This window comes from Suillus discolor (assembly GCF_016758755.1).
Source record: "Suillus discolor strain FC423 chromosome Unknown F5147scaffold_116, whole genome shotgun sequence".
Lineage (NCBI taxonomy): Eukaryota > Fungi > Basidiomycota > Agaricomycetes > Boletales > Suillaceae > Suillus > Suillus discolor.
Window position 1 is genome coordinate 46280 of NW_024541363.1, and position 22751 is coordinate 69030.

At 45.9% G+C, this 22751-nt stretch overlaps 10 protein-coding genes across 10 annotated transcripts; 6 read left to right on the forward strand and 4 right to left on the reverse strand.

The window, feature by feature from the left end:
• Positions 1 to 2513: 2513 nt before the first annotated feature.
• F5147DRAFT_780803 (uncharacterized protein) lies at positions 2514 to 3371 on the reverse strand (the record flags this gene model as incomplete). The annotated part of the gene is made up of 4 exons (XM_041442513.1): positions 2514 to 2542; positions 2593 to 2995; positions 3046 to 3138; positions 3186 to 3371. 4 exons carry the CDS (start codon positions 3369 to 3371, stop codon positions 2514 to 2516), a joined length of 711 nt encoding a protein of 236 aa, XP_041285719.1.
• A 133-nt stretch (positions 3372 to 3504) lies between these two features.
• Positions 3505 to 4941, forward strand: F5147DRAFT_780804 (WD40-repeat-containing domain protein; the record flags this gene model as incomplete). Its single annotated transcript, XM_041442514.1, has 8 exons — positions 3505 to 3599; positions 3653 to 3732; positions 3779 to 3960; positions 4023 to 4155; positions 4219 to 4333; positions 4384 to 4443; positions 4494 to 4764; positions 4816 to 4941. The coding sequence occupies 8 exons, from the start codon at positions 3505 to 3507 to the stop codon at positions 4939 to 4941; spliced, it is 1062 nt and encodes a 353-aa protein (XP_041285720.1).
• A 5643-nt stretch (positions 4942 to 10584) lies between these two features.
• F5147DRAFT_780808 (uncharacterized protein) lies at positions 10585 to 12692 on the forward strand (the record flags this gene model as incomplete). Its single annotated transcript, XM_041442515.1, has 7 exons — positions 10585 to 10740; positions 10793 to 10939; positions 10992 to 11138; positions 11191 to 11238; positions 11291 to 12225; positions 12283 to 12493; positions 12540 to 12692. The coding sequence occupies 7 exons, from the start codon at positions 10585 to 10587 to the stop codon at positions 12690 to 12692; spliced, it is 1797 nt and encodes a 598-aa protein (XP_041285721.1).
• Positions 12693 to 13103: 411 nt separating this feature from the next.
• Positions 13104 to 13764, reverse strand: F5147DRAFT_780809 (uncharacterized protein; the record flags this gene model as incomplete). The annotated part of the gene is made up of 3 exons (XM_041442516.1): positions 13104 to 13205; positions 13253 to 13345; positions 13402 to 13764. 3 exons carry the CDS (start codon positions 13762 to 13764, stop codon positions 13104 to 13106), a joined length of 558 nt encoding a protein of 185 aa, XP_041285722.1.
• Positions 13765 to 13986: 222 nt separating this feature from the next.
• On the reverse strand, positions 13987 to 16211 carry F5147DRAFT_780810 (uncharacterized protein; the record flags this gene model as incomplete). The annotated part of the gene is made up of 3 exons (XM_041442517.1): positions 13987 to 14505; positions 14561 to 14709; positions 14867 to 16211. 3 exons carry the CDS (start codon positions 16209 to 16211, stop codon positions 13987 to 13989), a joined length of 2013 nt encoding a protein of 670 aa, XP_041285723.1.
• A 679-nt stretch (positions 16212 to 16890) lies between these two features.
• On the forward strand, positions 16891 to 17571 carry F5147DRAFT_788633 (uncharacterized protein; the record flags this gene model as incomplete). Its single annotated transcript, XM_041442993.1, has 2 exons — positions 16891 to 17347; positions 17406 to 17571. Exons 1-2 carry the CDS (start codon positions 16962 to 16964, stop codon positions 17569 to 17571), a joined length of 552 nt encoding a protein of 183 aa, XP_041285724.1. The 5' UTR covers positions 16891 to 16961.
• Positions 17572 to 17744: 173 nt separating this feature from the next.
• On the reverse strand, positions 17745 to 19251 carry F5147DRAFT_658555 (P-loop containing nucleoside triphosphate hydrolase protein; the record flags this gene model as incomplete). Its single annotated transcript, XM_041434459.1, has 7 exons — positions 17745 to 17841; positions 17897 to 18308; positions 18396 to 18426; positions 18611 to 18632; positions 18691 to 18746; positions 18811 to 18867; positions 19192 to 19251. 7 exons carry the CDS (start codon positions 19249 to 19251, stop codon positions 17745 to 17747), a joined length of 735 nt encoding a protein of 244 aa, XP_041285725.1.
• A 599-nt stretch (positions 19252 to 19850) lies between these two features.
• F5147DRAFT_587403 (uncharacterized protein) lies at positions 19851 to 20717 on the forward strand (the record flags this gene model as incomplete). The annotated part of the gene is made up of 3 exons (XM_041431989.1): positions 19851 to 20182; positions 20289 to 20442; positions 20493 to 20717. Coding segments are annotated over 3 exons (711 nt in total), but the record flags the coding sequence as incomplete, so codon positions are not given.
• Positions 20718 to 20799: 82 nt separating this feature from the next.
• On the forward strand, positions 20800 to 21000 carry F5147DRAFT_561336 (uncharacterized protein; the record flags this gene model as incomplete). Its single annotated transcript, XM_041430591.1, has 1 exon — positions 20800 to 21000. A coding segment is annotated over one exon (201 nt), but the record flags the coding sequence as incomplete, so codon positions are not given.
• A 433-nt stretch (positions 21001 to 21433) lies between these two features.
• On the forward strand, positions 21434 to 22091 carry F5147DRAFT_587426 (uncharacterized protein; the record flags this gene model as incomplete). Its single annotated transcript, XM_041431991.1, has 3 exons — positions 21434 to 21565; positions 21617 to 21830; positions 21880 to 22091. 3 exons carry the CDS (start codon positions 21434 to 21436, stop codon positions 22089 to 22091), a joined length of 558 nt encoding a protein of 185 aa, XP_041285728.1.
• Between the last annotated feature and the right edge of the window lie 660 nt (positions 22092 to 22751).

The window sequence follows — 22751 nt, forward strand, 5'->3', positions numbered from 1 at the left end:
AAGAGAAGCAAGAAAATGACAAAAATAGAGTCGACAATCAGGTTCCTGCGCAGTACTTACATAATTCTAAGCCGCGGCTTGGGCCAGTGGCTCAGGCTTCGCAGAATTGAAGCCTAGGCCAAAGCCCTTGTCAGGCCGTCACCTGGGCCTGGGCTTGGCCTGGCTCAATCTGGCCCGGCTTTGGCTGGCCCGGGGCTTGAAGCCGGGCCGGAACATCACTATTCTCAAGTATATCAGGATCCAAGGAAAATTGTAGAAAGGAGGGGTACTGGGAGTCATAGTAATTATCAGCCAAGGGAAGCTGGGAAGGTAGGTTGGTGAGAAGAATATTAAGCTTGTCGAGAGTGTTGACAAACTCCTCCGTTGTGGGTGACTCGGACATATTTTCAGATAAGAAAAAAGCTGGGCAAATATTGTGATTAAATGCTTGACTGTTACCTGTAACAATTGTGACATTTGTCACTCAGAGTGTTTCTAAACGAGATTTAAATACTAGATTATACATGACTAGTAGTTGACTGATGCAGCTGGAGGCTCTTGTATTGAACATATGATTGTTAACAATTATTAACAGGCTAAAAGTGCGTCTGACTTTCCTCGGTGTTATTAACCGGTTAATAACTGATGTTAATAACCGATGTTAGTAACATCTGTATTTCTCACCGAGCCCTATTCTCCAGCGCCTCTGAAGATGATTAGCATTAACGCCTGTGTTGCAGTCTTTTTGACTCGGTCTCTTGACTTGTTCCCATAAATATCCCCCGCAACGTCAGAGTTCCAAAATTATACACCAGATACCAGAGAAGGCTGCTCTTGGGTTCGTTAGATCCGTTATGTCAATGAGGCAAGGGTATCCTGGCATTAGAACACAAAGATGTGAATTTTCTCGTGCGATAGAATGGAACGCACGACTAAATAATTTCATCACCACCCATTCAGGGGAGAACTCTTGAACCGTCTTTGATGTGGTGAGAGGTGCACCGGTGATGAGCACTAGTCACCAGGACCGGGACCGGGAAATCCAGGCGCCGAAGGAAGCACAGACGACGGTCAGGCATTATAATATGCACAGAGCGCGCATGACTAGCCTCACCGATTAAGCTTGAAGGTCAATAAATTCAAATTTTTCAAACAGACGCGAGTCACACGCCGTGGGTGTTTCCAAGTCGGAGAAAAGCTACTTACCTTACTAGGAAGGTTCTGAGAAGTAGAAGCTGGCACCTGAGACACGGCCGAATAAGAGGATGTGACAGATCCTATTCAAATTGAACAACAAATTTTTAATACGCAAAAGGATATAGGTTGCCTCAAGAGTCGTGATCAAAGTCTGATAATGTTCACAATTAGATTACCACTCAGATTCATAATCAAATGGGGAATATGCATGAACTAAAATGCTCAATTTGTCGGCATCAGTTTGTTTTATTGTCAGATTTATAATGAAATAATGAAAATAATGGGTATATGTGCCCAATGCATATTCATATATAAATAATAGATATGTCGCATTATCAGATAAGTAATAAATTTAAACTCTGTTTGAAATCGGGTGAGAGGACAGAGTGCAGCTATGTTGGGTGGGCAGAGATAGGAAAAATTACGAATATGTACAAGGATATGCCCAGGAGTTGGATCCGGGCAACAATCCTAAAAATGTGCGCAAGTCATATGAGTGATCCGCTGAGCGGGGTGATCAGGCCTGGGGTCGGTATGGTACTGTGATCATTTTGGACTTGAGTAGGGGGACAATATGGAGAAGATGCTAAGACTTACCTTCTGTAAGTGATGGCGTTTGGGCAACCTTGAGCGGATGCACTTTGATGACATAATTCATCGGTCAGATTCCTGGATGCGATCAGAGGCCGTCAAGTGGGCGCAAACACAAACAAAAGCCTAGATTTCTATACCAAATGTGAGTGCGGGAGTTCGAGGTCATGATGTCACCTGTAACAATAACATATACAACAAGACTTCAAATACTACTGAGACTATGAAGGAAGGCTACATTAATTAACTTGTAATTGTAAAGTACTAATGTAATACATAAACAATAATACCTCGATGATGACTACAAAGACTATGAAGGAAGACTTATAATTGTAAAATAAAGTACTATAATAATAGACGAAAGGAAGATAGTAAAGTAAGGTTTCGGTTCTAAGTAGTGAATGAGACTCAATTAAAACTCCAATGGAAACATCCGGCAGCCGCTCCACATCAGCCCGCTCAACCACTCAGCCACTTCGGGTATTTCCGGTGGAGTCTAAATCTGCCATTCACTACTTAAGGATCGAAATCTTGTTCAGAACTCCTTTTCATTCCGTCGTGTTAACAATAGCGATAGCGATGACTATGGTCTTAATTTTATTGTAGTGCCTTAATGTTAGAATCATAGTCCTTCTGACTTGATGCCTTGCGCAACACCAAATGCGTAAGTACAAGGCTTTTGAATTGATGTTCTGTGCTAATCCGTAATTTGTACATGGACTATTTTAATCTTAACATTGGAAAATTCAGTCGGCAAAGTGTCCGGGCATTGTGGCTGAATGTTACAATTAGGAATCATAACTTTTGGAAGGTCTGTCAACTTACTTTGATTGTACATAGCGCTTGACGCTGATAATTTCATGGTCGGTGCAGCTCCAAGGAATAAGAAGCCATGTTTCACTCTCTCGGAGACGAAATTGTCCACTCTGTTGAAAATGCATTCCGCTACTGCAGGTGAGATGAGGTCGTTCTGAGATTGCTCTGCCCGTTTCTTAGCGAGCATGATCTTGTCAATATCCACATCAACCAGTGCAGCTCGGAGCATGATGTACATGCGCTCGTGTAAACGGTCAGTTTTCGCATGCTTCTTGCAGTGGCGATCGATGTACTTATTTATGCCTTTGTGCAGGCCGCGAACGAGTTTTTCCTTCTTCGGCAACTGGTACCGAGACCATCCAGCATCACCCCAGATATTTGTTACTGAAACTATGCTCAGAAGTTCAACTTCCTGTGAAGACGTAAGTTCCGGTGTTGAAATAGCAATGAGGTCTCACTAACTTCGTCATTTTCCATAGTGGTGTCCACGCAGCCATACGTGCTACTACCTGCGGCGATGGGCAGGTAGAGATCCATGGCAGATCCCATCAACGCCTGAAAATATTCAGTGGGCAGGAATTATGGGTAATTGATTTATTCACGTCGTGGCTTTCGTGTTGCTGAAGTTCATGTTCAAAGGATTCATTTGATACCTTGATACTCCATTCTATTTCTTGTATTTTGTATGCCTTCAAGGATTCCCTGAGGGAGTGTGGTGGTGGCCTGCGATACAGATTGTACCATGGCCTGAAAGCACTGAATCTGTGGGTAGGTAAGTTGAATGCCATGAGAGGTATCGTTAAGCTTCTGACTTCGTCATTCTTATTGATTTCACGGGCAACTTAAAGACAATTAGTGACAGCGCTATCATCGTAATTGTACTTCCTCGATCAAACCTATATTCAAGTGTCCATGGTAACAATGTCATTAAGGCCTGTTATGGTGATTAATTTGACTGCTGGCGAGCATAAAGATGAGACTCTGTTCTCCCAAGTCTCCCATTATCGATCATGGACGTAGGTGGTCTAACTTTAGTCGAGTTCTCATTGACACCATGCTAGTTTTCTAGCAAATACACACTCACTCGCCACACTAAAGCAGTCAATGTATTGGCTGTGAGCATGCATAGAGCATTGCTTCTAACCGGAGGTAACCAGGTGATTTCTCATTTGGATTGTGCTGATAGTGGGTATAGGCAATGATAATCGAATAGTTGTATGGAGTCTTGCATCGGGTGAAATGATTCAAGAAATCTTCGCACCGGCTTCAGGTTTTATTAGTGCCATCACTTGGATGGACGTTGACGACCGAGGAGAAACAACCTTCGCATTCGGGGCTTCGGATGGTAATATCCAAGTGTATGAACGGATCGATAATGTACATACAACTTTGGGTAGCTGTGTGTACCCTGCTAACAATCATCAATTGTCGACCATAAGGTACTATTTCAATTCCAGAGCATCACGCCCGGTCACACAGGTGCGGTGGAGTCGCTTGCCTGGGATCCTGTCCATTGTCGGCTGGCGAGCGCCGGTGATGGTCACCCGCATGTATGGAATTTCACTTCAGACAGTAAGTGGGCTGGCTACTTGTCAATTATATCATGACGTAGGGTTTGTTTACAATTTTTGCCAGGAACCCTCAAGACCATTACCTCACAGCTCGACAAGCAGCCGTACATTGCGCGCACGGTACACTTTTACGATAATGGGGCATCATTGCTAGTATCATTCCTGGAAAGCAGTGAAGTGTTAGTTTAGCATTTCATTCTTGATCTCGCCCTGACCCCCCTCTCTGTAGATTCTGCTATTCTGTTGAACCCTGGGATTTAAAGTGGCGCAAGAAAGTGCAAGGAAGAATGTAAGTGGAGTATCGTTCTGCGCACATGACTGTTGACCTGTAACCTGTAGTGGCAATACTGCACTCGAGGGCAATTTTCTGCTCATGAGCAATCTCAAAGACAGGGTGGACAAATACATGGTTCCTACCCTCCAGCACGTCCAGTCTTATAGTCACGTCATCATTCGCAATGTTCCTTTGCAGATTTCAGTTGCGCGACAGGCGGGGCTGATCTTCATTGGGGGTGATGATGGTTTCACTCGTATATTCAATTATAGTACAGGGGCATTTCGAGGGCAGTTAGAACACGGCAATCCGAGCGATCAGATTATTCCTGTGACCGTAAGTCATTCTAACTTCGCATATATTTAATATACTAACAATAAGAATTAGTCGCACGAGGGGTGTGCTGGTTGCACCGTTGTTACTGGCAGCTGCTTCAATGGGCACAGTAGTGTTAAGGTTTGGGAGGAGGACGAATTGGTTCGTGGCTTGAATATATTTTGTGGCGACATCTAATTAGCATCAGGCATGTGTGGAAGACAACTCAGCACCTTCCTTGCCTTCTGTAGTGTCTTCCCCTACCATGCAACTTTTGCGATTCGCGATTATCTGTGTGGTTGTAAATATTGCCATGCATGCTTTTCATTCAGGCGTTTTGTCAGAACTTTCCCTGATATTTCATGACATTGTAGTTAGTGCAATTAGGATGTCTTAAGAGTTATGTATTGTCATATAATCACAACTACGAGCAAGGTGACAAATTCAGTATGTGCATATTGTCCACAATATATATCTTTATCCTGCCGAACTTGCTCAGCCGGCAAATCGTCATGCACCAAAGTCCTTTGAAGTAAGTCAGTATTTATTATCAGTGGTGAATTATGTCGAAACTTACGCGGTTCATCGGTTTTAGCACTAATTCAGATGATCCCCAATTCATCGATATACCGTGGCACATTCGACTTCCGCACACCGGGACAATTTCCAGCTGGTCGCTGGAGGTGCAGCTCCATATCTGTGCGCCAAAGTCACCGTATGCTGAAAATGGGTCTTGGTAGCCCGCGATAACAGGTAAGTAACATCGCACTGCGATGTAATATACCCAATTGTGATCCTGTCCTATAGACATCATGTGTTCAATGATGCCAGGCACACAGTTTCCTGATGTGTTCTTGAAGAACACGCAACTATCCGAAGTTGAATAGTTGCGACTGCAATATTGCAACCCTGCCACATTGAGTCGTTTATACTCTGTGATGGGCTCGCTTCCGTGCATGTGAGTCCTCGTGTTCTCCCATGTGTAGCGGAGGACATCAGAAATAGGAGTTTTGATGATATTAGCATTATCATGTGAAACATACAGATCTGAGTCTGTCACTGTGCGCAGGATGCCAGTGTCTGTATGAAATCCTTTGCCTGCAAAAGGTGCGCAACATTGCTGCAGGATTTCAGCTGCTTTGATAATAACATTGGGTGCTCCAGGGTCTTGAATGATTGCCTTGACCTTTGCAGCAGCGCAGAATGTTTCTAACATTGTCTTCTCTAATTCCCCTGTATAACATTATTCATCAGTCTTCTATTTCGATTCAATATACTCACCAATTTTATAGTTCGTGTTGGTCTTCTGCAGGCCTCCGATTACTCTCTCAAAGGGAAACATCCACCAGCTGTGCATGGGACCGTATCTCAGGAGGAACCTGTGAAGGTGGAGACAGGCGTGGTGGTTAGGTCGGAAAGAATGGCCTGGAATGGCGTCTTGAATGCACTCTAGGTAGGCCTTCATATATTTCATGTATTGCTGAGTGTGGTGCATTGATGTTACATGTGACGTTCCCCAGTGTATTGCCATCGACAGCAGCATAGTGCTGTGAGCTAACTTTTGCTTCCGGTCTCCATGACCAGCTTTCATATACTCTGTCCCCCAGAGTTTTACCAGCGTCACTGGTAAGTCAAACTCAATGGCTGACCGCCATTGCTCTGCCTTGAGCTTACCGTGCTCTGCATCACCCAGGTTCTTTGGTGGTCTGCAGTGCCATGAAGGATGCTGTATGCCCCTCAGTTCTGCCTGAATACTGTTTATCTCCTTGTCTGTCAGGACTTCAGCAGATACACTGTTTTGGTCGTTTTTTGCTTCTGCTTCGGTCGCACACTCCTCGACCAATTCTTCTGTGATGAAAGCGTCGTCATCTATTTCCATCTGAGCTTCCTTATTCAGTAGGAAACTATGAGTGTGTTTGGTCTATTCATTGATTTGTCAATGGTGATTCCAAGAGTTTAGAAATGCACAACGCACCATAAGCACTTTGATTATCTTCTTCTTCGTGGTACGACCCTCTGTTCCCAACGTCACCCCTGCCTCTTGGATCAGAACTTCCAGGACAGGCATCCACAAGCGGGTCATTGTAGAGATGGTAGGGTTTGACTGAAAAATGATTCTGCCCCTGTCTATTTCCTTTACATCCACAGGTCATTTTTCTGGTTTCTTAATCGCCTGTTTATCTATGACGATCAAGTCTCTGAAATGGTGCTGCACCAGTCCGAGAAAGAGGTTGTGCATGCCATCGATGACCACGAACTGCACTGGATCCCAATACGGCAGTCGCAGAAGTTCCGACCACCTTACTCCATGTTTCTTGAAGACTATATCACGTTCTGACTTCATTTCCGCATTTCTCCATTCTTCTGCAGCTGCTCTGTGTTCCTCGCACGTACGTCGCTTCCATGTGTCATAGTCGAAGTTGGCGATCTGTGACTTTGTCTGCCAGCAAATTCCGCACATCTGATTCGCAGTAGGTCCCGCGCACCCTGCGAGTTTGCAAGCGGCTGGTAGATCATTGATCGCGACTGCGATGACAGACCTCGAGCGTCTTCCTTCGGTATGCTGAAGCGTTCTGGTGAACCATGTCCCATCTTTCCATGATGGTAGGAAAGTGTCGACCACTGGGCAAAGAAAATGATTTATGTCATCAAGAGCTGGTTCTCGCGGTCCTGGGATAACACCAACCAAGTATATATTTTCAGGTTTGTATCGCAGACTAGGTGGGAGGTTCAGTAGTGCCACTGCGATCGACCCCACTGATTTCTTCTTGCCAGAGGTCTTATTGCCGTGAGGATTGAACCAGTCTACTGAAGGACTCCATGCTAATCTTAGGTCCTGTCTCTTCAGCCCATCCATGAATGATTTGCCGTCAGGACCCAAGATCTCCTGGATGACTGTGCCATCCTTTATATCCCACATCTGATATTTCTCGTTTAGCATGGTCCTGTGGTCCATTGCCTTTTCTATTCCCGGCCTAATGAGCAAGCTGCCAAGGAAAGCGTTGAAATCTTGAACGACATATGGGCGCATGGGTACCCATGATTTTTGCCCTTGGTGCTTTGTACATTTTGCCAGCAACTGCCCACATGGCTTGCTACCCCAGTACTTCCGTTGGGTGCATCGCTCGGGGTATGGTGATTTCTTTCCTGTTGTCGTGGGCGGGTAAGTGCACGAGCATCTCGTGCAAGCAGCGAAAATCTGAGTAACTGGATCTAGATTGAATTTTTTCCGGACCGTTCGGATATCACAGGGGATGGTGGGACCAGTGGATTTTCCAAGCGTAGTCTCCAGCAGGAGGTTCAGAAGCCTGAGCACTGCATTACACCATGGTCTAGTAACATGTCCGAAAACATTCAAGATTATTGCGATAACCATTGTTAGGAGTATGGCAGGACTGGCATTGTGAAATCTTCGTTTGAAATCAAGTTCTGCATATAATTCAGTATGTATTCCTTGTTTAAATCGAATATCTCGCCTGTGTTGACGGTTGCTGATACACTATTCAGGTCGTCCTGCGTTCTATAACCAATCACATCCATGATACTCTTCACTGCGTCCTCCATCTCCTGTAATGATCCAAGAAACGCATGTTGAAATTCCTCGTTACAGGCATCACTGCTTACTTCCATATCTTTCACTTCCTCCAGCACGTTCTTCATCCAATTGTGATTTTCAGCAAGCAGTACTAGGATTTGTTGCCCATCAGCCGATTCAAGATGGTTTACGGCATCTGTGACGGTTTTAAGACGAGCATGCAGCTCAACATCGAGGAGGTAAAGTCGGTCGTAATCCTCCGATACTTGATCTTGATTTCCTGCTGAATGTTTCCTTGCAGCTATAACTGTATCATATAATGTCGACCTGCTGTCGACATTTATCGCCTCGGTATCGCGCCCGTCTTGTGTCCTATTTTCCAGTGTTAATAGGAAAATTCTTCTGGCGAGGTCCTCGTTCTCCTATTTCTCTGCTTATTAACAATAGGCATGTTAGATTGTGTGCAGCTTACCCCTGTCTCCCGCCTTTCCTTTGACATCCTTGGTCTTTTTGCATTGAGGGTGACAATATGCGGATACACTCGCATGGTACTCACCGTTGAGTCAGTTTTATAGTGAACATAGTAAACACGGTCACTATCTACACAACATCTCGTTCGTTCAATCCCCATCTCGACCTTGTCTCTTATCGTATCTCTTGCGTCTTGCCCTGGCTAAGATGAATCATCACCCACATCCTTGTATTCTCATCTGCCTTGTTCGTCTTGGTGGACCGATCAGTCACTCCTTCCGGCAGATTTTGTTATTCCATTCACTATTTAACGCGATGTCTTATATTTCTCCTATGTATGGTGAGGTGAGTATAATTGATGCAGTCGTGGGTTCCATGGAAATGACAACAGGAACTATGTGTTCACTCTAGACATTCACAGCATCAGTGAGAATTGAAACAGTTATGGTACTCGGTCGTTATAGGCTGCACATGCGAGCAGTGTTACGCTGACCGTCGGTCGGCGTGTGTGAACTAGGATAGGTCTTCTCAGCGACGGCTCGAGTGAGCCTACTGAAGCTGAGGGTGGTTCTCGGCTTGACGGAACGTCAAGGGTTCCTCCGGTGATCTCGGTAAGACAGCGCTTGTCGAGATACAGGGCTAGTGGATACGTGCTAAGTCATATGGGGGCGACTTAGAAGTGCGGTCTTATGCAAGGAAGCTGGTAAGGCTTAGTTGAACAAGTTCTGGGATGAACCTAGTAGATTAAAGTAAAGTCTAAGTACAATAATCTGTCTACTTATATGTGCTACATATAGGTATTCTAGCTCAGTCTGTAATCTATAGTATATCTAGGATCTATGATAACAAGACATGAGGTCAGATCAGATACATGAGGCTTAACCTCTGATCAAGCATGCAGCGCCAAGTGCGACTGCGCATAGGTACAGGAAGCGCCAAGAGCGCTCCGGATCTTCATGAAGCGACATGCGGTATGCATGCACTGATCTAGGGTGACCATGAGGCGTACAGCCTCCATGGATCAGGTACAAGGCCGTCTAGGCCAGGGGCGGGTCATAGCGCCAGGGGCGGCGTCACAGCGGTCCAGACCACTGTCTTTCTAGGCGTGGGCGGCGCACCGCCGCGCGGGGAGTCTAGCAGAGCGGGGGCAGGCGTAGGCAGAGCAGGGGCTCCTGTAGGTGTTACGGATGCCTGTAACAAGCAGGGCTTGATTGTCTGTGGGGCTCGAATCTTATGGTACGATATTCACGCCGAATACAAGATAATTTAATGTTCGTAGTAACTGACAACACCATTGTGGGGGGCCTGATTTGAGTTCAACTACTCTTTCTCTTCTCGAATAAGATTGATCCCAAGTACTCCATTGGTGAATCGGCTTCGGGCACGTTAGCAAGGTCTAGCCTTCATGTATTAATCCTTCAGGGATTAACTATTGTTTGACCTCCCAAAGCAGATTGACCACGATCACGAGTGCTCCCATTTCATTTGGTAGGAGCAAGTCGGCCTTTGAATTGGCTTCAGGCGTGTTAACTTGCAAAGTCTAGCCTTCCGCGTTGACGATGCTCCAGGGATCAACTATTGTTTGACTTCTCAAAGCGGGTCGATCCAAAGTGCTCTCATCTCCCTTGGTTTGCTATGTAGGAGCTTAGCATGGTGAGTCAGTCTATTACATTATTGTTTAACTGCTCAACTTAATATCCTTAGCAGTACCTTCACAACATATTGCATCCATTTGCTTGAGTGTGGGCAGGTCTAATTGTTCAAATCGTGAACTGCCTGGTAATAAATATGTCGTATAACTTGCGTTGTACACTATCATTCTCACACCTCCAGCCATGATGTACTCTGTCACACCCATGCGCGTCATTTTACATGCGAAGACCGAAACCAAATTATCGTTGGATTCATTGATCTCACAGCGGAAGGTCATAGATGACGCTCCTGATAGTTCTATGTCACTTTCTCAGAAGTATGCTATGTCTGACCTTACTGTGAGTGTAGCATCTCGCCAGTCTTTTGCATATGCCTCACGCTAGTTTGCAGGCTCATTCAATGACTGCAGACATGCTGCGTATATTCCCTCAAGAGCGTTCAAAACGCAAAACAGAAGGCAGCGCACCTGAAGGTTCTCTACCTCCAAGTTTCAAAAGGCGCACTCTTGCACGTTCATATGCTATGTCTGACCTTACCGTGAGTTTAGCATTTCATCAGTCTTTCGCACACGCCTCACGCTAGTTTGCAGGCTCGTTCAACGACTGCAGACATGCTGCGTATATTCCCTCAAGAGCGTTCAAAATGCAAAACGGAAGGCAGCGCACCTGAAGGTTCTCTCCCTCCCAGTTTCAAAAAGCATGCTTTATCACGTACATGTGCAAATGCTAACCTTACTGTGAATCCAACCTTTCATTAGTCTTTTGCATATGTCTTATGCTCGTTTTCAGACTTACTCAATGACTGCGGAGCGCACCACAGACCTCATACTTTCACACGTAAGTCAACCCCGAAACTCTGGATTTCCTTGATTCATATTGTCTTTCTCAGAGGACACACTCTCGTGCAGCAACCTTGAACGGACGAACCATTTCCCCCATACCACTTTTGTGTTGGTGGCCCTTTCCAAATGAACTCTTATTGATTATCTTCGGATATCTGCCTGCGATAGACCTCATGTCTATCACACAAGTGTCTGTCCTCTCGAAGGACCTTGCCGCACCCTTGTATTTTCAGGCCGTGGGCTTACATGTCGAGCAGACATGGTTGCGGGTCAACGCCCAAAGTTGCCTAGCCCTGCTGTTGTACACACGAACAACTTCTTTCTGTGTACCTCGCTTTCTGCATTGCGATCTCCATGGCACTGTTGATCGTGATCTGACAGCACTCCAGACTTTCTTGGAGTTTTTGAAGGGCATTCAGAGCAAGCCCATGTCGTCAGTTATGTGCTCCGATGCACCTCCAGAAGTAGATCTCGCATCTTTATTTCAGCTCATCAAGGATTTGGGCTGCTCCAGCTTCAGATATTCGAGCAGAGATTCAAAGCACTCATGTATGGTCGTACCTGCTCCCATACTTGGATTAGATACAGGTGCAAAGTGTAGTCTCCGGCGGTTTTCAGCAGACTCGCCCATGTTTTTTTCCCCACGCGTCGCCTCATTCACTCTCGCAACCTTGCGAGATTCTCCCCTAAGCGACCTCTCACTCACTAACACTGCCTTGAGTGGCATTCAGTGGGCCATGCTACTGCTGAACGTTCACCTCCCACTCCTTCAAATGTTGACCATTGACATCGAATGTCCCCCCGCTGTCCTTGCTGGTTTTTTGGCCTGCCATCAAAATGTTACACAAGTCTGGATTCATCCAGGACAGACTCTTTCCCCCCCGATATTGCAACAGAAGCATTCTTCACAGAAGTTGCGAAGCCAGATGTCGCATCAGAGCCAAAGTACCCTAGACCTGAGTGTCTTTGGTGGTCCGCTTTGGTACATTGCTTCCCTCTTGACCTCAGTGTATCCAGCCCCCTATATATGACGCCTCAGTCTATGGTTCAAGGAAAATTTTATCCCCAACTACTTGTCCGCCATCTTGGACATTACTCAACACTTCACCACTATCCAGGCACTGCAGTTGAGCTTTTTTGATGCTTCTCATGCTGCCAACTGCTTTGATGTCCTGTTCGAGGAACACCGCATTGTACATGCAAAGTACTTGAATATTGCTGTGTATGGTCCTGATCCAGACGATCTGATGGTTAGTTCCCTTTTATGTGCAGCTATCAGTGCTCACTCTCGCATAGGTTCACTGTCGTCCTTGGCTCAATGCATTCCACGGGCTGGAATGCGTTGAACTTCAGGCTAGACACCTGAGTGATACATCCGAGAAGCTTGGAGTGATATTTTCTTGTCCAGACAAGCCTTTTCAGCTGAAGATAAGCAACGGTGACATGTAAATCATTTATACTATACTATAGTAGTAGTGTGTGTATATATACACAAGTCTGATAGGGAAATACCAGACCCAGCTTTGACAAGGATATCCGCTCACTGTTGCAGTACTGATTGAGATAGGTAATTGATTACTTTTGATATTACTTCTGTAATACAAATCATGGGGTGCCTATTTAGGTGATTAGGCACGAGTCGTTTCTCCTTAACTTCGCAACACCTATTCTCCATTTTCTTTCCAATTGTGTCATTCCGGTACCCCCACATTGACCTTGCGCTCTATCCAAACCGTTTGGTTAGTTTCCTCTGCACCCACACATTTAATAGATGGTAAGGTTTGATGCTAGCGCGGGATCCAATGTTCCATCCTTACATAGTTGGACCATTTAAAGGTTTTCTGCTGGTACTACCAATGCCTAAGTACTGCGACTAGAACTATTTTTCAAATAGATACGTAGCATATCACCAACAGCCCAATCTCCTTGATAGTCTCCAAGTATTGGATACCGTTTCTTTGCCTGACTGAGTTAGATCACAAGCACTGTAGACAAGACCGCATACCTACCTCTGTATATACAACAGTCAAACTACACTGCGCTTGTCTCCTCCACGTCTTGTTGACTTTGAGATATTCGTTGGCAAGATGTGTGACGAAATTCTAGAAAGTCAATCAATCATAGGGGAAAAGTCTGTAGGGTTGCTGAGGTCACTTACACGAATTTCTTCGTACTCCAAAGGAGACCAACCGAGTTTCTCTTGTAAGTTGTATCCTCCACGATTGATATGGGAGACTTCTCCATGCGGCTTTGGAATCTTCGTAATGGGTGATTGTTCAGCAAACTGAACAGCAGGGGGCATAGGTTGGGCAATGTCAGTGTCAGCGCCAGGTATCGACGTGTCTGTGTCCCGAGAAAAAACGGTATGCTGTGTCAAGGGGGGGGAGTGCACGCGCATTCGGGAGGAAACTCGCAGTGAATGGTAAGTGGCTTGAAGTGGCGGCAATATCGCCAGCAGGAAGGCATTCTGGACACTTTGGGCATGATACTGAGTGGGAAATTTGTTAGGATATGCCATCATTATCGTATATTTAACCGTGCGTATCCAGTACAACAACACGCACGACAAGGTTGCACATTAATTTGTGTTGACATCCCAAATTATATCTGGCAACATAAAACAAGGTTCTGAAAATGATACTCCGACAGGTGATACCTTCAGCGGGTAGTACATAGTAGTAGCACATCCATTATACAAGTGATAAAGGCAGATATGAAGAACTACAACAATAATCTGCAAGTATTATGCTCTCTTTACCGGGATGACCTTCCGGGTCGAACGACGAGGGTGGGTTGTGCTCGAAAGATCAGCTTCTTGGGTTGGAGGAAGGGGCTCATCAACGGCTTCATGAGAGATCCACTTCTTTATGAGCTCCAGGATCTCCAAGTGAGTAATGGTGGTCTGCTCTTCTGCTGTGTAAAAAAATTTGAGGTGCCACTCCTGAACGAGATCCCTGATGCCGCCGAAGTATTGTGTTGTTCTGTTCATCAACTGTTTGTCATGGCGTGTGATGAGTACCAAACCTGACTTATATGGACCAGCCCTGTGGCCCATATCCTCAAGGGTCTCAGCCCATCGTTCCACCTTTGAGTTCGATATGTAGCCCTGCGGTCCATCATACGTGGAAATGAATTCGACAAAAATGTAAAAGAGTGACTTGATATCATCGCTGGGGCAATGTTCGATCGTCACAGTTCCTTGGGTCTTCTCCTTTTCTGCACATGCAGTAAGTAGGCGGATAGACATGTAAGGCAGGGTACCCTTCGGACAATCACATTAGTGACTGCTATCACATTGATCCCCAATTTAAACTTACAGTACCCCGTGAACGAACACTAGTATTGCCTGGCAATATGATTTGGGCGTGGTCGAAATCAATGAAGTAACCGCTTCCTTTGTGAATAATGAAGTTGTTGGGGCTGAGGTCTCTGTGTAGGACATGTACGGTGAGCATTGTCTCGTGTGCTGAAGAGAAAGTGTCAGCATAAATTTTCAAATTCAAACACTAAAGGAAACTCGCCGATTACAAAGTCATGAAAAGCTAGCAGTAGCTCTCTTTTTGAGGTGAATTTCCTTAGTGGCTCTCCGCAGGGATACAAAAGCATCCGCCAGTGAAACTTACAACGGAAAGCAATACTTCTAGATGCCCCATGATGATCACGAATGCATAATGTAGAGTCAGGCTCATTCTGGTATTCGACGTCCCAAGCTTCTATGAGAGTGACTACATTTGGAATGCCCTGGACGTGATTAAGAACGTCTTCCTCGTGATTTTTCTTATCTTCGTCAACCCAACAGTCCTTTAATGCATACTCGTCCCCCTTGCCATTTTGAATGCGATAGCAGATAGTGCCACGAGAGAACAGACCCTGGCTTCTCCACAGAATAGCCATGATCAATAATATGTCCTTCCGCTTGTCCTCTACCCAACCTATCGCTCTGTTCGCTAGGTCACTGTGTTGACCCTTGCAAATATCGTCACACAAGTGAATGGTAGGATCCATGCCATGGGCTTGGCAGTTCACGAGCGACAAGGTGTTTAACGTATTGACGAGACGCACCGGTTGATCGATGATTGATATGGGACGGGTGATGATGAGACCTGAGCGGTCTATATAATGGGCGCGAAGTTGCCACACTGCGATACTGAAAAGGACAATGAAGCGACGCCAAGGTTGTTCTCGTATCATGAGGTACCCTTTGGTGACCGCCCCCTTGAACAATGCTAGGTCGCGTGTAGTGCCAAGATCACTGACGGTGAGCTCAATGCATGTGAGGACGTGTGCCCAACTTTTCGCTTGAACCTTGTGATTAATAAGGACTATGTCAGGCTTCTGGGCATTGGTCTCGTCCGGAATCGCAGAAGTGGAAAACTCTGCTGACCACCATCGATGCGGACGTCTGTTGCCAGCCTCGGGCAAGAAAGGAAAGTCACTAGAGCACTGAGGGATTGTGCTGAACGTGGCCTTGTATAATGAGTGCATGGATATATAGACGGTATTGAAAAGACCCGCCCATTGTTGCTCTGTCGAGCGTTTACGGGGCGGGGCTTTCTTCGCCTCCTTGTTAGGGCGATATGCTCGAGCGCTCCAGGTTTCTTCGCCGTTGTCAGGCATGATCGACATTGTTGAAGACTCCGTAAGTTCATCCACGTCATTGCGAGCCACCTTCTTCTTCCTTTTTGTCTGCTTCTTTTCATCATTCTCAAGAACCCACTTATTACTAGGGCGACTAGTAAATATAGGCTGTCCGTTCGAGTATGCTATTTTTTGAATGTGTGACATGCTGAGACTTGATATCGGGATAAGGACATCCATAATGGAAGGAACAGAGTGGTCTTCTTCCCATAGTACGTTGCCAGTGAGATCTCTGTCTAGCAGGATGTCCATTCGTGGCTGGGGACGACGGATAGGAAATGCACTCGATGTGCTGACCGTGCCAATGACAGATGTTGACGTGCTCATCATGTGAGTATCTAGGAATATATATCAGTAAGTTCCCTGATGGTGAAAGCACATCATGATACTGAAAAAGAGGCTTGGATTCTGGAAGGAATATGTACAGCTAGTGGTCAAATGAGTGCAAAGTGTAACAGCAATAGTGACATCACTTACATCGGTTGAGGGACAACTGACACCTGCGCCCGTAAGTAGTGAACCAGACTGAAAATAAAGCTCTGACGAAAAGTGTACCATATCCGGTCATATCTTGACTTTGGAAATTGTATCCAGCAAGCTGACACGAGTGTCTAACTCAAAAACAAGTCCATATGAAACATAGACGTAATGTCCATACGTTCATGATCACGATTCACAATATAACAGGGGTACCAAAGTGCAACGTGATGAAAGAAAGGGAAAAAACAGAACGGAAGAAGGTTTAGCTCCCTAAGTAGTGAATGAAACTTAATTGAAACCCCGACGGAAATGACCGACAGTGGCTTCAGCCACTCAGCACGGTTATCTAATATGTATAAGCACACACTCGGCTCGGTGCTGGCATAATAATGCGACATTGAGAAAAGTAGACTCAGAATTAGCTGTGTTCATCCAGTAAGGATCAGAATTTCAAAATGCTCTGTCGTTACATTATAGACGTAACAAAGAAATACACAAGAGCTACTATCCTGTCTGACTATCCAGATGGGCGTGGCACCATGGCCACCTTCCCTCTGCTACAATGAAATTGGTGACTCACTATCTACCTATCCAAACATCATGGACCACCTTGATGCATCTGAAGAAGGCCAACGTGGAACCGTCTCATATTATGGTCAGTCCATTGGCGGCCCGGCGGGCCTGGCCAAGCTCCTCTTGGAGGCTGGTCTTCTTCATCTCGAAGGAGCGGCTTCTGTTTTCCTGTCAGCATCTTATTCTACACTGTCGCCCATTAGGATGCCGCCACAGCCACAGCCTGGAGAAGGCGGCACAGAAGCTTGGAAACGTGATAGGGAAGCTGCAGGTCGATACTTCAAGCGTGCTCGCACTCTGCAGCCCAATCTTGACATTCCTGTCTTTCCTGATGAAGGCATTGGCCGGCATAACCTTGGAAGTACCCATGAACTTGAGATGCCATCTATAGAAATTCATCCTTCTGCCTCGGAGTATCTATTCTGGAGAGGATTCGCTTTACTCAGAACAAGAGATCATCCCGCGTCGAAGAAGACAGAAGAAAGAAGAGCTGATCTTCATGGACGAGGTCAAGGGCAAGGATGACATCGATAGCGTGTGGTACCTGTATGTTCCCAGCCTGGTGGGTGCGGGCACAGCATTGCTGGTCATGGGCGTTATAGGCACACTTAGCCTTTCGTCATGGAGAAGAAACTAAGGATCTTGACGTGTCTCTTCTTTCGACTCACCGTTCTCAGTGCTCAGAACTTTATCTGTTTTGATGTGTGTGTAGACTTTAGCCATCGTTCTAGTTTTCCTATTGCTCAAGTTAGCATGATACATGATACAGAACTGGGTGGTGCTTGACATTATCTGGTGTGAAACCATATTTTAATCATGACCCTCTCTCAATACAATTCTGGAGTCAGGAGGGGTGACTGTCCTTAGAGAATCACTCTCAGAGACCGTGATGCAGACGACATCATTTCTGTTGAATATCATCAGCACATGCGGAAAAATTGGAAAACAAATAGTCTTCGTACCTGATTGTCCCCCTCAACAGCACATGAGTATGCATGACACGAGCGACCGCGCAGGTGCCATCGATATCAGAATAACCCTTCTCGACAAGCCAGTTGCAAGCTTCTGCGTTGATATTGAATGCAATCCTTCTATCCCTTAACCATGAGGCAACGTCTTTCAGCCTCAGTGCCACAACATCTAGAATTGCTTGGCGAGACAACTTGTTAAAAACAAGTATTTGGTTAGGGCGATTGAAAAGTTCAGGGGGAGCCATCGTATGTTTCATGACAAGATTCTTGGCCTCCTCCGTGACGAGACCACGACAGGATGAACTGTGACCTAATATATTGCTTCCGAGATTGCTTGTGAGACCGAATGGATTGAGTGTGCCATACTTCATTGACAATGAAATACATAGCTTTTCTGCCCTGACTGTCAGTGATGTTACCTTTGTCGAGTATTTGTAGAAGGATGACCGCTGTGGGTTAAGCATTAGGTACTAGGACTGGAATAACTTACCATACGTTTTGCGTCGAGCAGCTTCCGTCAACTAACCTACACACAAGGGATGAGGCTAGATGGCATATGAGAGAACAACCAGCCGCCTTCTTCAAACCTGACAGAACCTGGAGCGACTCCAATGAGTCAGGCTCGAGATTGTGTCAGTCATGGTACTGTGAATTTACATGAGCAAGTGATGTAGAACAGCGAAAGGAAAATTTTGGACCACCAACCTCGGACATGTTGATATTAACACTAGCCAATTTGCATGAGTTCAGTATAATGTCGAATGAATATTCTGGACAGGACTTACAGTTCTCCCTGCTCGTCGTTGAAAAGAAACCCAGCTAGTGCCTTTACTAACTCTGTCTAAGGATCTAAGGGTTCATAAAATCAGAATGATGTGGCAGGCGAGGCCAAACACGCAATTTACCTTGCCAACACCAGTAGGACCAAAGAATAGAAACAAAGCCACAGGTCTGTTCGGCGCCTGCAAACTAGCACGTGAGATGCGGACAACATCGCTAATCGCAGCAACACGATTTTAGCCAATAACTCGTATTTAATAAAATACCTGGTTGCGTTCGCCAGTTTGTGGGTGATGTTACCGCCAATTGGGTCATCAAAGTAGTCAATTCATACAGTGCTAGTTACTATGTAAAGCAAGTTATTTAGTAGGCGAGATAATACACGTATCAGCGCAAGCAAATGTCTTCCCATCCACTGTTGTTACATGTGCGGCCGTTCTCTGTGCAGGCATCATTAGGCAATGTCATGGGTTTTGCAAACCCACGTGGGTCGTGGGTATGGGTACCTGTGGGTTGGGTAGGGGTCTCAGCTTGCTGACCCACCAGATACCCATACCCATAGGCATGGGTTGGTGGGTATCTTGGCATCAGTTGAAGCTTATTGTGGTGGGTATCTTGGCATCAGTCGAAGCTTATTGAACTGTACAGTTATCACTATATATGGTAGTACATCATTTAAAACTTTAAACTAAATTTTACACCCAGAATCCTTCTATTCTAAGCAGTGCTTCTACACAACACAATCTCCGCATCAATGGCCGACAAGCGACAGCGCAAGCCTACCGAGAAGGCGCGTGAGTTCTTCTCAAATGTCAAAAAGATCATCAAGCGAAAAGCAAGTCATGAGCTCACCTCTGGAAAGTCTGGGAAACGTCCCACAACTGTGGTGTCAGATACCGAAGACTCGGACTCTCCTTCAATAGTTCCTATGGTTAGCCAGGGTAAAAATGTCCATGAAGATAGAACACCTACTTCGACACCTACTGCGGCCAAAGCTACAATGAGCCGTCGAGCATTTGTACGGACCGAGGAAGAAGAAGCTCTTCACAGTGACGAAGATGTTGTGGAGGTCATTCTGGAAGACGAGGATGAAAGCTCGGATAGTGAACTCGGTAAGACTCGATTCATAACAGACACTGTTGTATATTAACTCAAATGAGTAGAGCGCTTGAAAAAAGAATGGAACTCACCTATTTATGCGTTCTACCACCCAGTCCCAGACATTGGTTATCACGAAGGCCGCCGCTACCATGAATTCAAGTGTGCAGCTACGAGCTGCAAGAAAGGGGTGCGCCGTTACCTCGATAAGAAGGATGCAAAGTCCACGAGTAACATGCGAAAGCATGCAAAGTTGTGCTGGGGAGAAGAGTCCATTAACATGGCTGATGAAGCCAAGAATGCTAATGAGGCACGTACCATAATCTCCGGGGCGAAAAACGGGTCTATCGTGGCATCATTTGAATGCAAGGGGAAAGGCAAGGTCATATATTCACACCAGTAACACACAAGAACAGAAACGAAGTACGTACCTTCGCTGTAATGGTATCAACATCAAGGTTAATGATGGCAACAGAGCCGAGATTGTCTGATGGGTATCTGAGAGCCTGCGGCCATTCACCATTGTAAAGGATCGCGGCTTTCAGTCACTAATGAAAACAGGTCGACCGGAATATTACATACCTTCTCCATCGACCGTCTCACATGACGTCCAGTTGGTGTTTGCTCGCACGCGACAGCGGATTGCTAAGATGTTGCAAGTTTAGTAGCATACCTATATATAAAAATAAATCTAACTATTGCTTACCAGGAATACGATGGCCAATTGAACTTCGCCACCAATGCGTGGACGTCTCCAAACCACAAGGCATTCATAGCCGTGTCCGTGCATCTAGAGCATGAAGGAAAACCATTAGCGATGATACTAGATATAGTGGAGGTGGCCGAGGCAAGTAAATACCATACGTACCCTGAAAAATCACTAATGGTCCAGGATTCAGTCTCACTCCGGCGAGAATCTTGCAGCAGCGTTTGAAAAAATCCTGAAAGAGTTTGGTATAGCGGATAAGGTGAGTGGGGACACATAGCTTCTAGTACAGTACTTACCAAGTGGGAAGATGTTGAGTTTGATGGGCGACAATGCAAGCTCTAATGACATGCTGACAACAGAACTTGCCAAGTGCATGGATTCGTTCGGTGGCGCACTGAGCCGAACACGTTGTTTTCTACATATTGTCAATCTCATTGCGAAGTCCATCATCAAACTGTTTGACGTACCTAAAAAAGAGCAGGCTCGATTGGATGACGAGGCACCTGAAGCAATGGACGTCCTGGAAGATGACATGGATGAGGAAGAACGACTCTTGCAAGAGTTGGCGAAAGGTACCGATAACGATGATGGATACACCATTGCCGAACGAGGTGAGGGCAATCCAGAGGACACTGACATAGACAACATTGAAGGGTGGGTTGATGAGAGCACAAACCTGACGGCTCATGAGCGAGAGGAACTCCACAAGAACCTGCGACCTGTTAAGCTTGTGCTTGTGAAGGTAAGGAATCAAGATTACATAATGGAACGACATACTGATGTGTTGAACACGTGCCTTGCAGCTTCGCAAACTTGCATTCAGGATTGTGCATTCATCCACACTATTACTGCCTGCTTGGAAGGCGCTACTTGAAGAGCTGGAACTGAAGGCTCGTGTCATGCCTCGGGACGTATCGACGCGGTGGAACTCCACGTTCGACATGTTGGACTTCGCAATCAAGTATCAGCAAGCTCTGGATGTTTTCACTGGGGACCGCAAATTCGGCCTGCGCAAGTTCAAGCTCAGCGAGAAAGAGTGGAAGATAGCTACACAATTGCGTGACACATTAGCGGTGAGTCAAGCAGTCCCTATTTATTAATTCCTCAAGCTCACACCAATAAAGATCTTGAAGGATGCCACCACCTACTTTTCCCGTGCCACGCCAAACCTTGCTACTGTAATCCCAGCCATGGATCACATCAACGAATCACTCACTACCCATTCCTTCGACCAGAACTTGAATAGCGCCATTCGTGCCGCACTCGCTATGGGCAAGAAGACCTTGGACAGGTACTATTCCCTTACCGACTCTTCTCAAACATACCGCATAGCAATGGGTAAGTTTTCATTCACTCTGTAATGTTCACTATACTAATCTATTTAAAGTGCTTCATCCGCATCACAAACTGAGCTACTTCAAGACTGCTGGATGGGAGGCAGAGTGGATCCAGATGGCCTCTGACCTTGTGCGCCACGAGTTTGACTTCACATATGCTGACATGCCAACCGGTTCGGCGGATGGAGAGTCGGCGGATGGTGAGCATGAATCACAGGTTCCAAAGGTATGTTTGATTTGGTTCAATCAGGATCGTTACTAACACATTGATCCGATACTCACAGACATCAAGAAAAGAGAACATTTTCGACCATATTCCGGCTCTTGCGGCTCCCAGGAACTCGGCCTCTTCAGACGAACTTACCGCATACCTCAGCACAAAGTGTGAGCATGTCCCCAATGTCATTTCATGGTGGCACAAGCACCGTACAACTTATCTGCGTCTCTCGCGCATGGCACTCGATTATCTAACAATTCCTGGTATGTTTTCTCCTCGTTTTTTGTCATACTGCTACTCACATTGACACCAGCTACATCCGTTGATGTCGAACATATTTTTAGCCATGGACGACTGCTGCTCTCGCATGTTCGCAGACAACTCGGGCCTTGCTGTGTGTTGGGATCTGGAGCCAGTTGGGTTTGGTGCACGACGACGACGTCAAAGCAGTTGCAGTGTTGAACGATGTCGACGGTGAGGAGGATCAATTGGTTGATGGCTGGGATGTTATCAATATTTAGTTGTTATTGTGTTGCTACTACTGACATCCCTTGTACCTATGATAGATCTATCTACATGAATGCGTGGGTCGTGGGTTACCTGCCGCGGGTTATATACCCATGATACCCTTTGCATACCCTCGTCGAAACCTGTACCCGAGCATACCCTTGGGCCGTGGGTGCGGGTAAGTGGCAGATACGGGTG